Source organism: Carcharhinus amblyrhynchos, chromosome 11, assembly GCF_965287045.1.
Source record: "Carcharhinus amblyrhynchos chromosome 11, sCarAmb.v2.hapA, whole genome shotgun sequence".
Taxonomy (NCBI): domain Eukaryota; kingdom Metazoa; phylum Chordata; class Chondrichthyes; order Carcharhiniformes; family Carcharhinidae; genus Carcharhinus; species Carcharhinus amblyrhynchos.
The window spans coordinates 41,256,727-41,274,382 of record NC_137334.1 but is presented as its reverse complement, the minus strand read 5'-3'; the positions used below and the strand labels follow the sequence as shown (position 1 = coordinate 41,274,382).

Genomic DNA, 17,656 nt, shown 5'->3' with positions numbered 1-17,656 from the left:
AGCCGGAGAGTCTCACATCTGTGGTGGGTAAATTGTTTGAAGGTATTTTGAGAGCCAGGATCTACAGGCATTTATAAGATCACCTTTCAGCCTTCTACACCCCGGAGGAAAAAAAAGTCCCAGTTTATCCAGCCTCTCCTTTTAACTCAAACCATCAAGTCCCAGTAGCATTCTAGTAAATCTTTTCTGTCATCTTTCTAGTTTAATAATATATTTTCTATAATAGGGTGACCAGAATTGCACACAGTATTCCAAGTGTGGCCTTAACAATGTCTTGTACAACTTCAACAAGATATCCCAACTCCTGTATTCAATGTTCTGACCAATGAAACCAAGCCTGCCGAACGTCTCCTTCACCATTCTGTCCACCTGTGACTCCACTTTCAAGGAACTATGATCCCTTTGTTCTGTAACTCTCCCCAGTGCCCTACTATTAACTGAGTAAGCCCTGCCCTGGTTCAGTCTACCAAAATGCATCACCTTGCATTTCTCTAAATTAAATTCCATCTGCCATTCATCAGCTAAATAGCCCAATTGATCAAAATCCCAATGCAATCCAAGATAATCTTCTTCACTGTCCACTGTGTCACAAACCTTGGTGTCATCTGCAAACTTACTAACCATGCCTCCGATATTTTCATCCAAGTCATTAATATAAATGACAAATAACAGTGGACCCAGCACTGATCCTTGAGACACACCGCTGGTCACAGGCCTCCAACTTGAAAAACAGCCATCTACAACCACCCTCTGGCTTCTCTCAAGAAGCCAATTTTGTATCCATTTAGATACCTCACCCTGGATCCTGTGAGATTTAACCTTATGCAACAACTTACCTTGTGGTACCTTGTCAAAGGCCTTCCTAAAGTCCACGTAGACAAATCAACCGCATTATCCTCATCTACCTTCAAAAAACTCAACGAAACTTGTGAGGTATGATTTTTCACTCTCAAAGCCATGCTGACTGTCCCTAATCAGTGCTTGCGTCTCTAAATGCTTGTAGTTCCTGTCTGTCAAAATGCCTTCAAACAATTTACCCACCACAGATGTGAGACTCTCCGGCTGCAGGAATAAGCCCAGGCTGATTCCTGCAGCCTTTTCTAAACAAAGGCATAACATTTGCCATCCTCCAATCTTCAGGCACCTCAGCCATGACTATCAATAATTTTAATGTCTCTGCTAGGGGACCTGCAATTTCTTCTCTAGCCTCCCACAATGTCCTGGGATACATTTCATCAGGTTCCAAGGACTCATCTGCCTTGAAGCGCTTTAAGATTTCCAGCACCACTACCTCTGTAATATGTACACGCCTTAAGACATCACTGTTTATTTCCCCAAGTTCCCTAATATTCATGCTTTTCTCAACAGTAAATACGGATGAGAAACATTCATTAAGGATCTCACCCATCTCTTGACCTTGACCTCATAGATGACCTTGTTGACCCTTAAGAGGCCCTACTCTTTCTGTTATTACTCTTTTACTCTTTATGTATTTGTAGAAGCTCTTCAGATTTTCCTTTGCCTCATCTGCAAAATAATCTCAAGTCCTCTTTTTGCCCTCCTGATTTCTCTCTCAACTCCTACACTCCCTATACTCTTCAAGGAATCCACTTGACCACAGCTGCCTATGCATGTCATGTGTGTCCTCCTTCTTGACCAGGGCCTCAATATGCCAAGCCAACCAGGGTTCCCTACTTCTGCCAGCCTTGCCCTTCACTCTGAAAGGAATGTGCTTACCCTGAACCCTGGTTAAGACACTTTTGAGAACCTCCCACTTACCAGATGTCCCTTTGCCTTCCCACAGACCACCACCCCGCGCACACACACACCCCCCCGCCATTAACTTTTGAAAGTTCCTGCCTGATATCATCAAAATTGGCCTTGCCCCAGTTTTAATTTTTGGACCAGACCTACCATTCTCCATAGCTATCTTAAAAGTAATAGAATTATAGTCACTAGCCCCAAAGTGATCCCTCGCCAACACTCAACAGATGAGTGTTTTGTCTTATAAGAGGGATTGAACAGTTTAGGCCTATACTCTCTAGAGTTTAGAAGAATGAGAGGAGATCTAATTGAGTTCAGAAGGTGATGAAAGGTATTAACTAAGTAGATGTAGAGTAAATGCTTCCTCTTGTGGAGAAATCTGGAATAAGGTGTTCATCGTTTTAGGGTAAGGAGTAGCAGATTTAAACAGGGATGAGGAGAAACTACTTCTTTCAAAGGGTTATGAATTTGTGGAATCCACTACCCCAGCCTGGGGTAGATGTCAGGACATTGAGTAAATTTAAGGAGGAGATGTACAGATTTTTAATTAGTAATGGGTTAATGGGTTGAAGGGTTATGGAGGACAGGTAGGAAAATGGAGTTGAGACTAAGGTGAGATCAGCCATGATCGTATTAACTGGCGGAGCAGGCTCGAGCGGCTGAATTGCCTACTTCTCCTTGGTCTTATGTTCCCCATCCTCTCTCACCCCATACTCCCTGTTTCCACATGTCCCATTCTCCCCCCACCCCCACACATCCCATTCTCCCTCTTTTCACCCATCCCATTCTTCCCTCCTCACATGTCCCATTCTTCCCCTCCTCATTTTCATCCCACTCTATCTCCTCTCTCAAAGTCCATTCCATTCCTCCTCACGTTTGTTCCATTCTTCCTCACCTCCTATGTCACGTTTGTGAACTGATGGCTTTTGTTTCCTGATGCAAGTGTAGATGAAATACAAATGGAAATAATGCACAGAGCTTGAAAGTTCAGATCATAAACATCTTTAAAAATCCAATTATTTCTAACAATGAAATGAAGCTCATAAAACCTGATCTCTCGTCCATGATCCATGAACCAACACAGCACCAATTAACCTCTGGTTTCCAGGCTGTTATATGTGGATCAATTAAAGGCAGACGTACAGCCAAAATTGGCATTATTATCCTACCTATCATTAGATTGTAAATGCTCATTAAGTAAATCGATTGAACAACTTTGCCCCAGGCTATGCGTGTATCTGACCGTTGCAGGCCAAATCCAGTGGCTTTGTGACCTTCATTTGCTATGAACTTTCCTGGGCCATTTGTTTCCAGGTTGAGTCTTGGACAATTGTTAAATGAGGAATATGCCTGAGCCTCAAACAAAATCAGGGTTGGCAAAGAGATGCTGCATGGGCCCCAACAGTTGAGTATTGTGTCCAGTTCTGTGCACTGCACTTTAGGAAGGACGTGAAGGCATTAGAGAGAATGCAGAAAAGATTTACAAGAATGGTTCCAGGATGAGGAACTTTAGTTACAAAGATAGATTGGGGAAGTTAGGACTGTTTTTGTTGGTGAAAAGAAGGCTGAGAGGAGATTTGATAGAGGTATTGAAAATCATGAGGGGTCTGGACAGAATAGATAGCTCGCACTTGTGAAAGGACCAAGAACAAGAGGGCACAGATTTAAAGTAATTCGTAAAGGAAGCAAAACCGAAGTAAGAAACTTTTTATACAACAAGTGGTGAGGGTTTGGAATGTGGTGCCTGAAAGTGTGGTGAAGACAGATTCAATTGAAGCATTCAAAAAGGAATTAGTCTGTTATGTGAAAAGGAAGAATGTGCAAGGTTACGTGGAAAAGATGGGAGAATGGTAGTAGGTGAGTCGGAGAGTCATTGCAGATCTAATGGGTCAAACGGCTGCCTTCTGTGCCGTATCAATTTTGTGAATGACTTTTGTTCAGCTCAGCTCCTTCCCATTTATTGCAGGCTGACCAAATTAGCCGGAGTCTCACTGTCTTCCACAACTTTCACCAATGATTCAGAGAGCCCCCAAACTCTGAAGTACAGCTTCTCCTGGTCTTGCCTGGCTATGTAGCTCCTGCCCTCCTCACTTTGCACTGCTCACTTCTAGGCACACTTCCCTTTCCTTCCCACCCCCACATGGCTTAAGCTCGCTATTCCTCCAAAGACACATTCCACCTCTCCGTGCTTACTGCTCCTTTTGCACTTCATCCTGTTTTCTCCAAAGTGACTCAACCTTTTGCATTTGGAGTTGGATGCTCATCTTCCCATCCCCAACCCAGTACGAGCACCCTGTTCTCTCTGTTGTGAGCAGCCTGATTATTTTAATGTTTGGTATCTTGCAAATCACTTCTTTGTGCGTATGCTATATAGTGAATATTGCTGATGTGTACCTTAATTTGCTATTTTATTGTAGCAAACCCATACACTAAGTATTAGCTATTCATAACATTAAGGAAATGTGAATTAATGTTTTGACCTAATATATGAGAATGACATTTTTACTGTGTGTCTGATTAATTTTTCTTACAGTATCTAATGGCGAGCTCGTTAGTGGTGCATTCCGAAATGGCAGGCGTACATGTCTCCCGGCACCATCACCTGATACCAGTTGCATCAATCTATGGAATATTTTGAGAAATAACATTGGAAAGGACCTATCCAAGGTCTCCATGCCTGTTGAGCTGAATGAACCCCTAAACACTCTGCAGCATCTATGTGAAGAATTGGAATATTCTGAATTGTTAGACAAAGCTGCTGAAACAGATGATCCGTATGATCGAATGGTAATCTACAGGATCAGTCCTATCGCATTCTAACTTAATGTCCTTGTTTATTTAAGCATTTTACGGATTGTTCTGATCCATTTATTCTGGTTAAAAAATTGACCCTCTGTAAAGATCAGTATTTGGTGTTAAGCAATGTTGCTGTTGGTATTTAAAACAGTGATTGTAATGTTACTGTTGCTATATTGAGCTTGCATATCTCAAGACAAATACTCCTATTGTAAATTAAAATACAATTTATGGAACACAATTTATAAAATTAAACTCAACATTTTGTTAGTAAGGTATCTAAAACTCAAATTTGAACTGGAACTTTTGTTCCTGTACCAAAATTTGACTTGAATAATTTTATGAACAAAAGCTAGTTTGATAAATATTATATAATTGATGTTATTAGAAATTTGTGAATGTATATTCTGCATGTTTATGACTTTATCTATTCCAATCTTCATTCTGACTTCAATTTCTAGGTTATGGTTGCTACGTTTGCAGTTTCAGGATATGCTACAACATATTACAGAGCTACGTTTAAACCTTTTAATCCAGTGCTTGGGGAAACATATGAATGTATTCGAGAAGACAAGGGATTCAGGTTTTTTGCTGAGCAGGTATGATTCATATCCCAATCCATTGCTATATAAATCTTGATTGATCTCAAAGTGAAAAGTTTTTTTAATTCTCAGCTGTTCTACTTGGTTTTTAAATCATTATAAAGATCTTTTCAATTACATGGTAAAGTGAAGAAATGTAATGTCAAACTTTCTCTACTGATCTGACATTGTATATCTCAAAACTCTAAGAGATGTAAAGGGACCATAAACAAAATATAAGCAGTTTGTCTATTGAAATATATCATCTTCAATACAGCAACTCGAAGTCGACAATGTTTTATTGTCAATCTTAAAGAACTAAACATATAAGGGTTGAAATTTGTCTGGCTTGATCCTAGGGCACTGCATAAGCAGCCCAAACAGGAAGCTTGAGGCTGGCCAGGTTTGGTTGAATGTTGTCTTGATGTCATTTCACTTGTTTGGATCAAGGTTGTGATGAGGTCAAAAGCTGACTGAAGGATAGTGAGAAAATTATTGGAATTACTTGATAGCACTTATGATTACTATTCCAAAATTTTGCTGATATCTGAAGGGAAGTTGATAGGGTGGTAGTTGGTTGTTTGAGGATTATGTTGCTTTTGGTGATAGGACATATTGGAACAATTTTCTATGTTGTTGGATAATTGCAATTGTCATAGCTGCACTGAATGACTTGACTCGGGATCCAGCTGGTTAAGGTGTGCAGATCTTCAGCACAACAGCTAGATTATCAGCTTGTAGCTTTGCTGTGTTCTGTATACTCAGACACTACTTGATTCATGTGGATGCAACTAGATTGGCATCAATGGTAGTGGAATAGTGGAAACTTTAGGATGAAGCAAAATAGAATTTTTCACTGGACACAATTGATACTTTAACTTGCCTTTTGTATTTGTTCTGAACTGCACAATGATAGAGGCGGGGGATATTCAGGAGCTGTGTCTATCACCATTCTTGGCTGCATCTGATTGAATGTCTCAAACTTGGCTGATGTTATCTTTGAGGGTGTCCCAACTTGGAAACACCAATTTGTGATGGTTCATAGTTTTCTTTACAGTAATAGTGTAAGGAGCCATGTGCAAGACTCAGTGAGAACAGTTACCAGCCTAGTCATAGTGAAACATTTATTAAAATACTATTTATTACAGTAAAGAAAAAAATTTATACGCAAAAGGACTATAATGATCTAAGGCAGTTATGTACAGATACTAAATACACCCACACACTTTAAATAGAAATTAACTCTTTTGTTCCAAAGTACACTTACAAGATCTGAACTCTTTCAGGACTTCCCTGTTAAACAAATCAATAAATCTATAAGAAAAGGCCAGCTTGTAGCTACCGCACTGTACACAATTGAGTAGTAATGCTGAGGAATGTCCCTTGATTCAGCGAAGATTTAGTTTTAACTGTCTCCATGAACGTTTCTGCACTCTTGCTTCTGGTCTGCTAGCTAGAACCGGCTTACAAGCTGCTAGATGGAATCTGCGCCTGCTTCTACAAATAAATTGCCGATTATACAATTGTTTATTCTCTCTGTACGTCTGGTTGTCTATCCCCATGGCTTCTAAATTAAAAAGTTTATTTATTAGTCAAAAGGTGGCTTACATTCACACTGTAATGAAGTTACTGTGAAAATCCCTATGAATTCTAAAAGATTAACATATGTATGTCTACCCTGGATGCTGCTTTTGCTTCACTCAGTGCTTCCTCCAAATAGTCTTCAACTTGGAGCAATAATGATTTTTTTTTAGTTGAAGGCTAGTAGGTGAGTATCCACAGGCAGTTTCTTTGCCCTTGTTAATGCTAGCTCACACTTATCGAATTCAAATTCACAATTTAGCTGAATGGAATTTCAATTCAACGTAATACTAGAAGTCTGAAATCAGGTTCTGACAAAATTGACTTGTCATTTCTGTCCACAGATACTATCCCTGATTTGTGTGTCTCCAGCAAAGTACATTGTTATTGCCAATCATAAATACCCCATGTCTGTGCAAACATTCAGTCAGCATATCTTATATAATATACTATGTCTACATGTAGAATGGGAAGCTAACTATGTAAACTTGGCATGCTGTAGCTGCATCCTTCACCCAGTGGGAGTGCTACAAGTTTACAGTAGCAGTATTCAATACTTGCAATATTGTTGGCACCTAATACCTTAAATGTTTCTGCAGTTATGAAAGATTTGATAATCCTTATTATTGCTAATTTCCATTAAAGAAGGAATGTACATAAAGAATGTGTGTATTGTACAATAAAGAAAGTAACCAGATGGTCCTTTCCTTTTTAAAATGTCTTTCCAAATTTCATTTTACAGGTCAGCCACCATCCACCCATCTCTGCCTGCCATTGTGAATCAAAGAAATTCGTCTTTTGGCAAGGTATACACTTTTTAAAAAATACATTTTTAAAAACAGGAATTGAGATTACATTTTCCACTTAGACAATTGAGGTGTGAAGTCGGTAGGTTGGATATAATTCCATGTAGCCTGGGTAACTCTAAGGGCTGTGGAGTTGGATCGCTGGAAATGTTTTTGAGTTCTCACTTGAATGTTTATTTTTACACCGCCTTTTCTTTTTATCACTGATTTGATATTTTTCATGGATTTATAAAAGAACATGGTGATAATACATGTGACAATTGATAGCATTTGTTGTGGTGGTGTTCATAGAATCTGGAGCAGCACATGTTAAGTGATTTAAAACTGCCAATCAGGTATTTTGTCCAAGGAAGTAGTCTAAATCCTATGATCAATTAAGGTGTTCTTGGCATTGGATGTTTCTCCAGACTGATCACTACTTGGTCCCTTTCCTTACTGAAAAGCCCAAATTATCGCGACTTGTATTCTTCTAAAGTATCATTTCTGAAGTTGCTGGAAAGCATTGGGTGCAGGACCTTTCTTAATGTATCAATCATTAGAAGTCTGATGGTGTGCCTCATGGTGAGGCAGATGCTGGGGTGTGTGTGACTGGCAAAAGGTTTATATTGCCACTGAAAGAAACTAGTAAGAGAACAATATAAATGGTGGAGTATTTGTTTCCAGTTTGTTCGTGTTTCTTTGATCAGTTAAATGAAATAAGTCAGTTTTTCATTTGAATATCAACCCTGCTTCAATAAATGGTTACCATTGCTGCCCCATGGCACCAGAGACCCAGGTTTGATTCCGGCCTTGGATAACTGTGTGGAGTTTGCACGTTAGAACATAAGAACATAAGAAATAGGAGCAGGAGTAGGCCAGCTAGCCCTTCGAGCCTGCCCCGCCATTCAATAAGATCATGGCTGATCTGTCGTGGCTCAGTTCCACATTCCCGCCCTCTCCCCATAACCCTTAATCCCCTCTCTTATCAAAAACCCATCAACCCGCGTCTTAAAAATATTTAGCGAGGCAGCCTACACCACTTCAACGGGCAGAGAATTCCAGAGATTCACCATCCTTTGAGTGAAGAAGTTCCTCCTCAACTCCGTTCTAAACCGCCCCCCCTTTATCTTGAGGCTGTGCCCCCTAGTCCTACTATCCTTTCTGAGTGGGAACAGTCTCTCCACCTCTATCCTATCCATCCCATTCATCATCTTATACGTCTCAATGAGATCTCCCCTCATTCTTCTAAACTCTAACGAGTACAAGCCTAATTTATTCAGCCTCTCCTCATAGCTCAACCCCCTCAACTCCGGCGTCAGCTTAGTAAACCTCCTCTGCACTCCCTCCAAGGCCAAAATATCCTTGCGTAAGTACGGCGCCCAAAACTGCACACAGTACTTCAGCTGCGGCCTCATCAATGCCCTATACAGCTGCAGCAAGACCTCCCTACTTTTATATTCAATCCCCCTCGCTATGAAGGCCAGCATCCCATTCGCCTTCCTGACCACCTGCTGCACCTGCAAGCTGGGTTTTTGCGACTCATGCACAAGGGCCCCGAGGTCCCTCTGCACCGTCGCCTGCTGCAGTTTTTCTCCACGTAAGTAATAATCCTTCCTACCATTATTCCTACCAAAGTGGACCACCTCGCACTTGCCAACATTAAATTCCATTTGCCATTTCCTGGCCCATTCGCCCAGCCTATCTAGATCCTTCTGTAGACTCTCCCCACCCTCCGCACAATTTGCCTTTCCACCAATTTTGGTGTCATCAGCAAATTTCGACACCCTACACGCGGTTCCCTCCTCCAGATCATCTATATTGTCAAATAGGAGGCAGAGAGTGGGGGTCAATGGGTGCTATTCGGATTGGCGGATGGTGACTAGTGGAGTGCCCCAGAGGTCTGTGCTGGGGCCTCAGCTATTTACCATTTATATAGATGATCTGGAGGAGGGAACCGAGTGTAGGGTGTCGAAATTTGCTGATGACACCAAAATTGGTGGAAAAGCAAATTGTGCGGAGGGTGGGGAGAGTCTACAGAAGGATCTAGATAGGCTGGGCGAATGCGCCAGGAAATGGCAAATGGAATTTAATGTTGGCAAGTGCGAGGTGGTCCACTTTGGTAGGAATAATGGTAGGAAGGATTATTACTTACGTGGAGAAGAACTGCAGCAGGCGACGGTGCAGAGGGACCTCGGGGCCCTTGTGCATGAGTCACAAAAACCCAGCTTGCAGGTGCAGCAGGTGGTCAGGAAGGCGAATGGGATGCTGGCCTTCATCACGAGGGGGATTGAATATAAAAGTAGGGAGGTCTTGCTGCGGCTGTATAGGGCATTGGTGAGGCCGCAGCTGGAGTACTGTGTGCAGTTTTGGGCGCCGTACTTACGCAAGGATATTTTAGCCTTGGAGGGAGTGCAGAGGAGGTTTACTAGGCTGATGCCGGTGTTGAGGGGGTTGAGCTATGAGGAGAGGCTGAATAGATTAGAGTTTAGAAGAATGAGGGGAGATCTCATTGAGACGTATAAGATGATGAATGGGATGGATAGGATAGAGGTGGAGAGACTCTTCCCACTCAAAGGATAGTAGGACTAGGGGGCATAGCCTCAAGATAAAGGGGGGACGGTTTAGAACAGAGTTGAGGAGGAACTTCTTCACTCAAAGGGTGGTGAATCTCTGGAATTCCCTGCCCATTGAAGTGGTGGAGGCTGCCTCGCTAAATATTTTTAAGATGCGGGTTGATGGGTTTTTGATGAGAGAGGGGATTAAGGGTTATGGGGAGAGGGCGGGAAAGTGGAACTGAGCCACGACAGATCAGCCATGATCTTATTGAATGGCGCGGCAGGCTCGAAGGGCTAGTTGGCCTACTCCTGCTCCTATTTCTTATGTTCAACCAGTCCTCTATCCACGCTAACACCCTACCCCCAACTCCATGCCCCCTGACCTTCTGCAATAACCTCTTGTGAGGTACCTTGTCAAACGCCTTCTGAAAATCAAGAAAGACCACATCCACCGGCTCTCCTCTATCCACCGCCCTAGACACATCCTCATAGAACTCCAGTAAAATTGTCAGACACGACTTCCCTTTAACGAAACCGTGCTGCATCTGCTCTATCAAGCAGTTCCCCTCAAGATGCCTCGCTATTTCCTCTACCCATATGTGTATGGGTTTCTTCCAGGTGCTCCAGTTTCAAAGATGCATGGTTTAGAGGGATTAGCGGGGTAAAAATATGGAATTACAAGGATAGGGACTGGGTAAGATGCTCTGTTGGAGAGTCGGTGCAGACTAGATGGGCTAAATGGCCTTCTTCTGAACTATGGGATTCTACTGTTCTATGATTCTAAATCTTTACACATCTAATAGAGAGAGTATGACTCTTTACTGGTCGTGGTATTGGTAGACATCGAAGCTGACATCTTGGTATCTTGCAGTTGCAGTGGATGGTCAGTACAGGGTGTTTCTCCACTTTCACCCCTTTGCAGTTCACTGAAGATTCTTCATCATGGCTTCAGCTGTGTGGCAAAGCGAAAAGATAGGCTCTGAGCATTACCTCAGCCAGTATGTCGCTTGAATCCATGCTGTGCCACACCTTAGTCAACTAAACTAAATTACTCCTTTTTTCACTTGTACATTTAATCTGATTAAGGTTTGACATTTCACAACAAGAGCTGAGAAATATACCAAAAATAAGAAAAGTTCACTTCAGTGTTAGAGAACAAAGAACAACACAGCACGGGAAACAGGCCCTTCGGCCCAACGAGCCCGCACCGCCATCTTAACAATGTGTTTTTCCTCCTCCACCCTTGACCCATGTCTATGCTTATGGTACCCACACTGGAAACCAGATTGAGGGGAGAATAATTTAGGGACAATTTGTTACACCAATCAGCCTAAGAGCACATCTTTGGGGTGTGGGAGGAAACCGGAGCACCCGGAGGAAACCCACGCAACCACAGGGAGAATGCGCAAACTCCCTCAGACACTGGCCCAAATCCATGTATCTGCACAGCAAACAGTGATAGTCACTAAGCTGTCGTGGTGCCCATCTGCTGGTCCAGTTTAAGCGTACACTAACGACGCAAAGTACTAGGCTACTCTCGAAACATCCTAGAGCAGCCCACGCACGACCCACCGCGTGTATGCCTCTCGTTAGACAACAAGGTGGACCGACGCACCTGTGGAGTAAAAGAGAAAAACATCAACACATGTAACAGTTGGTTTCCAGGAACGTCCCGAGGCTCTGATCCTTATTTAAAACAGTCTCCTATAACCCTCCATCCCTATTTCGCTCATGTGTCTAACTAAGTAAACCTTAAACAAGTCCAGCGTGCCTGCCTCCACCACCTTACTTGGCAATGCATTCCATACCCCCATGACCCTCCGTGTGAAAAACCTCCATCTAGCATCCAAATTATACGTCGCCCCCACCCCCCCTCACCTTAAGCCCGTGGCCCCTCATGATATTTGTCTCCAATCTAGGAAAAAGCCTGCCACTGTTTACTCTATCGATACCCTTCATTATCTTATACACCTCTATTAGATTCCCCCCTCAATCTCCATCTTTCTAAGGAAAACAGCCCCAATTTATCCAATTTTTCCTCATAACTTAGTCCTTCCGTTACCAGACAGCATCCTGGTAAACCTCCTCTGCACTCTCTCCAGGGCCTCCACGTCCTTCCGGTAGTAAGGTGACCAGAACTGGACGCAGTACTCCAAATGCGGCCTAACCAATGTTATATACAACTGCAGCATTAGACGCCAGCTCTTGTACTCTATACCCCTTCCTTTAAAGGCAAGCATACCGTAAGCTTTCTCCGCAACCTTCTCCACCTGTGTTGCCACCTTCAAAGACATGCACTTGCACTCCCAGGTCTCTTTGCATTTCTATACCCTTAATAGGTCCACCCTTTATCATGTAACTCCCCTCTACATTATTCCTTCCAAAATGCATCACCTTGCATTTATCAGGATTAAATTCCATCTGCCATTTAACTGCCCATTATACCAGCCTATCTATATCCTGCTGTGTTGCCTAACACCACTCCTCACTGTCCGCCAATCCTGCCATCTTTGTGTCATCTGCAAACTTGCTGATCACACCACGTACACCCTCTACCAGGTCATTTATATATATTATGAATAGAAGAGGTCCCAGTACTGAGCCCTGTGGCACACCACTGGTGACAGACCTCCAGCTAGAAAAGGACCCTTCCACTACTACTCTCTGTCTCCTGTTACCTAGCCAGTTCTCAATCCATCTAGATACCTGTCCCTGTATCCCATGAGCCTTAACCTTTTCAACCAAACTACCATGAGGGACTTTGTCAAATGCCTTACTGAAATACATATAGATGACATCAACGGCTCGTCCTTCATCGACCGTTTTTGTCAACTCCTCAAAAAATTCCACCAGATTCGTAAGGCAAGACCTCCCCTTAACAAAGCCATGCTGTGTATACATCCTATCCCTAAGAATTTTTTCCAACAACTTTCCTACCACTGACGTCAAACTCACTGGCCTATTATTACCAGGGTTATCCCTACTGCCCTTTTTAAACAGCGTTACCACATTCGCTATCCTCCAGTCCTCTGGGACCTCACCTGTGTCCAAAGAAGAGACAAAGATTTGCGTCAGAGGCCCAGCAATTTCATTTCTCACCTCCCTAAGCAGCCTGGGATAAATGCCATCAGGCCCCAGAGCTTTATCAGTTTTTATGCTGCCTAAAAACCCTAACACTTCCTCCCTCGTAATGGATATTTCTTTCAACTGGTCTACAGCTCCCTCCAAGACAGTACAAGACACCAAGCCCCTCTCCTTCGTGAATAGTGACGCAAAGTATTCATTCAGGATCTCCCCCATTCTCTCAGACTCTAAGCAAAGTTCCCCTCCTCCGTCCCTAAGAGGACCTATTTTCCCTCTAACCACCCTTTTGTTCCTAATATAAGAGTAAAATGCCTTTGGATTTTTCTTAATCCTATCAGCCAAAGCAATTTCATGCCCCCTTTTCACCCTTCTAACTCCCCTTTTGAGCTCCCTCCTGCTCTCTCTATAGTCCTCCAGCGCGCTCTCCGTTCCCAGTTGCTTAGACCTAACATATGCCTCTCTCTTCTTCCTGACCAAGTCCTCAATATCCCCTGTAATCCACGGCTCTCTAATCCTACTTTCCCATCCTTCCTCTTAACTGGCACATGTCTTTCCTGCAACCTTTTCAGCTTTCCCTTGAAAGCCTCCCACTTGCCGAACGTGGACTTAGTTGCAAACAACCTCTTCCAATCAGTATCCATCAGCTCATGCCTAATCCGGCTGTAACTTGCCTTCCCCCAGTTTAGCACCCTCCCTCTCGGACAGCACATATCTTTTTCCATTATTATCCTAAAGTAGACAGAATTGTGGCTAACAGTGACCACATGTTCACCCACTGCAACCTCAACCACCTGACCCGGCTCATTACCCACAACTAAATCCAATATAGCCCCCTCCCTAGTCGGGCTAGTTACATACTGCTCCAAGGACCCTTCCAGCACATATTTTACAAATTCCTCCCTATCCGAACCCCCAGCTCTAGGCACCTTCCAATCCACTCCAGGAATATTAAAATCTCCCACTACAACAACCCTATTCTTTCTGCACCTATCCAAAATGTCTTTACAAATGCCTTCTTCCACTGCCCGTGGGCTGTTGGGTGGCCTGTAGTACATCCCTAGCATAGTAATCGCTCCCTTCCTATTCCTCAACTCCACCCACAGCGACTCAATCCCTAACTCCTCCATATTGTCCTCCCTCTGCACTGCTGTGATGTGCTCTTTTACTAACAACGCCCCCCCCACCACCTCTCTTCAACCCTCCTCTGTCACGCCTAACACACTTATACCCAGGAATATTTAGCTGCCAGTCCTGCCCTTCCTTTAACCACGTCTCCGTCACTGCCACCACATCTAAATTCCTCATGAACATTAAGGCCTTAAGCTCATCCGTTTTACCCGTTACACTCCTTGCATTAAAACAGACGCAATCCAAACCTCCAGGCCCACTCGGATCCTCCTTCCCCCAGATAATTTTCCTCTCAACCAAGCCTACCCTGTTCAACTTTCCTTCCTTGCCAACGTGGCATTTGGAAAAGTATGGGGTCGATTCCCTCGTTGGCCGATTTGTGGGGTTTGCGCTGGGCGTCCTGCCCCAGTAGCATCTCTCAGCACAGGATTTCAGGCAGTGCCAGAGATCAGCAGGAAAGTGCCAAGACCATTTAAGTTGTCAATTTAATATAATTTAAATGTAATTAGTGGGCCCAGGACTGAAATCTCCTGGCCTGCTAGTATCTCCCCCCAGCAGAGTGCTCCACTCCTGTGGAGATTATAGTAGCTCCCCACTAATGGGGAACTGGCGGCCCAACGCCACTGGAGTGAAGAGGGGAATTGGGGGCTTCCAGATGGTCGGGCATGGGAGTGCCCCCTGAGCAGTGGCACCTTGGCAGTGGCAGCCTGGCCCTCTGGTACTGTCCAAGGAGCAAAGTGTCAATGTTCTGGGGGGGCACTTTGGCACTGCCCAGCAGGTATTGCTGGGATCGATTGGGCAAGGCCTGGTGGGCCAATCGGTGAGGGTGGGGGGGTCCCACTGCCACTCTGCAGATGGGAGAAGCATGGAGGCCAAGCAATCAGGATGGGCTGGGGGAGGGGGGTGCTGGTAGTCAGGACTCTGGGGAGGGGGGTGGGGGAGAGGAGGCTGGGGATCGAGGCAGGAGTGAAGGGGAGGTTCAGGAATGGTCAGGGGCCAGCAGTCGGGCTGTGGGGGATGCAGACAGCCGGTGCTGCAGGGATAGCAGGGCTGGCCAGCAATTGGAAGGCCAGCAGTGCGGGGCTACTGGACATGCGCCAATCTCGATGCTGGTGCATGCGCAGTGGCCTGCCCAGCGCTTTGCTGCTGGTTTCTCCAGCAGGAATAAGGCCTGTCCACTGATTTTTAATGATATGCACACTAGTGCCCTCTGCAGTGCACAGTGTGTGGGAGATTCTTACCTGAACTCCCAGTGAGGAAAAAAAAGCACGAATTATTCCAGTTTTCACGCAAATTGGGCACCAAGAATTGTTTTGGGAGAATTCTGGCCCTGGATTCAGAGGTAAAAGTCAGCGTATATATTTGTTCAAGGGAAGTGTGTTTGGCAAACTTGACTGAGTTCCCTAATGGAGTGATGGAGAGGATTGATGCTATGTATATAGGCTTTCAAAGGAAAGTTGATAAAGTACCACATAATAGACTTGGGAACAAAATTGAAGCCCAGAGATTAAAGAGGTAGTAGCTAAGTGGATGTGTAATAGGTTGAGGGACAGAAAGCAGAGAGTACTGGTGAGATGTTCGCCAGAATTATACTGTCTCACCCTCCATGGAATTGGAGCGGATGAGGAACGGAAACAGAAATGTCTGTTGACGTTGGGGAGGAATTTCTGGTCTTACTTGAGCGAGGCCGTAAAATCCCACCCAGGTTGTTTATGGAATGGAAGTAAGTGTTTGATGATATCCTCCAGGTTGGGACCATTGTTTGTTTTGATATCATATATTTGACCTGAATGTAAGTGTAAGGATATACTTTCAAACTTTTCTGAAGCATGGAAATGTAGTAAGCATCAGGGTGAATAGAAATGGACATCAGAAGGAAATGGAACGGTAAAATTGACAGACACACAGCAGACAAACTTTATCGCAGAAAAGTGAACAATTTTGGGAGGAACATAAATGATATAATTTTACAGGAGGTGCAAGAACAGAGACTCAGGGTGGAGGTGCACAACTCTTTGAAGGTCTCAGGACAAATTAAGAAGACCATTTACAACGTTTTATGGAGTCCCTGACTTTGTAAATAGAGATATAGGGCTGGAGTTGAGGAGCCTCAGCAGACCTTTAAAAATGGCAGCAGGACATGATTCTGGAAGTCCTGGCTCCATTCCCAGCATCACTAATGTTGTCAAGGCCTGCACACCACACTTATGACCTGGCCATCTTTATTGTATCCTAGCCTCCTGCAGATTTTGTGGAGTTAGGCCAGCTTTTCAATAAGTTGTGGTTCATGGTCCCTCAGGATGGATGAGGGAATCTTTTAAAAGGCAAGTTCAAAATGTCTAACCTATACACCACCAGCTACCCCCAGTAGCCCCTCATATATTCTGTGCTAACTCCACTCAGTCCCCATCACCCCTCATACCCCCATGCCAACCTATACCCCACCACCCATCTCCAATGGCCCCCCCTCCCCATGCCAGACTAAGCATGTGTACGTATTCTGAGCAGAACTGCACACACTTGATCCTCTTTATCTTGTGTAATTAAACATTGAGCATTTGAGAAATAGATCTAACAGAGAAAACTGTCAATCAAGAAATGTTGTTTCAACAGATTAATGTTGATTAATACTCCTGAGTCATTCTGGCTAACTGGGCATTGAAGTATCATTGGTGGGGCATGGAGGGAATGAGGGGCCATTAGGTGGAGGTGCATAGGCTTGTATGAGTGGCATGAGAGGCCATTTGAGTTGGGTGGGAGTCATTAGGTGGCATGAATTGGCAATCATAATTTACTACATAATTGTTCTTTACAGTTTGTTTAGTAGCCACAAGTAAGGCTTACATTAACACTGCAGTGAAGTTACTATGAAATTCCCCACATTCTGGCGCCTGTTTGGGGCAATGCGCCTAACCAGCATGTCTTTCAGACTGTGGGAGGAAACTGGAGCACCTGGAGGAAGTCCGTACAGACATGGAGAGAATATGCAAACTCCACACAGACAACAACCCAAGCCGGGAATTGAACCAGAGTCCTTGGCATTGTGAGGCAGCAGTGCTAACCACTGTGCCACCATGCCACCTCCTGTTCTTTTGACAATTGCAGAATTTTTCTCACACCACTGCCTCCAGTTCTTTTGACAATCACTTCAAATCTTTATCCTCTGGTTACTGGCACTTCTCTGTAGGGAACAATTTCTCCTCCTTTGCTCATCAAAACCCTTTATAACTTTGAACATCTCCATCAAACCTCCTTGTAAACATGTCTATTCTCGAAATGAATTCCCAATTTCTACCGTGTTTACATTTAACTGAAGTTTTCTGCCCCTCGTACCTAGAAAATCTCTATCACGCTCTCTCTAATGTCAGGACATTTTTTCTAA

At 43.9% G+C, this 17,656-nt stretch overlaps 1 protein-coding gene across 2 annotated transcripts in view; it reads left to right on the top strand.

The window, feature by feature from the left end:
* Nucleotides 1–17,656, top strand: part of osbpl6 (oxysterol binding protein-like 6) — a 156,073-nt gene that overhangs the window by 118,622 nt on the left and 19,795 nt on the right. For both annotated transcript variants that reach the window (XM_080198910.1, XM_080198909.1), the window contains 3 exons: nucleotides 4,298–4,551; nucleotides 5,022–5,159; nucleotides 7,465–7,528. In XM_080198910.1, the coding sequence (XP_080055036.1) occupies nucleotides 4,298–4,551; nucleotides 5,022–5,159; nucleotides 7,465–7,528 (456 nt within the window). The remainder of the gene's footprint in view (nucleotides 1–4,297; nucleotides 4,552–5,021; nucleotides 5,160–7,464; nucleotides 7,529–17,656) is intronic.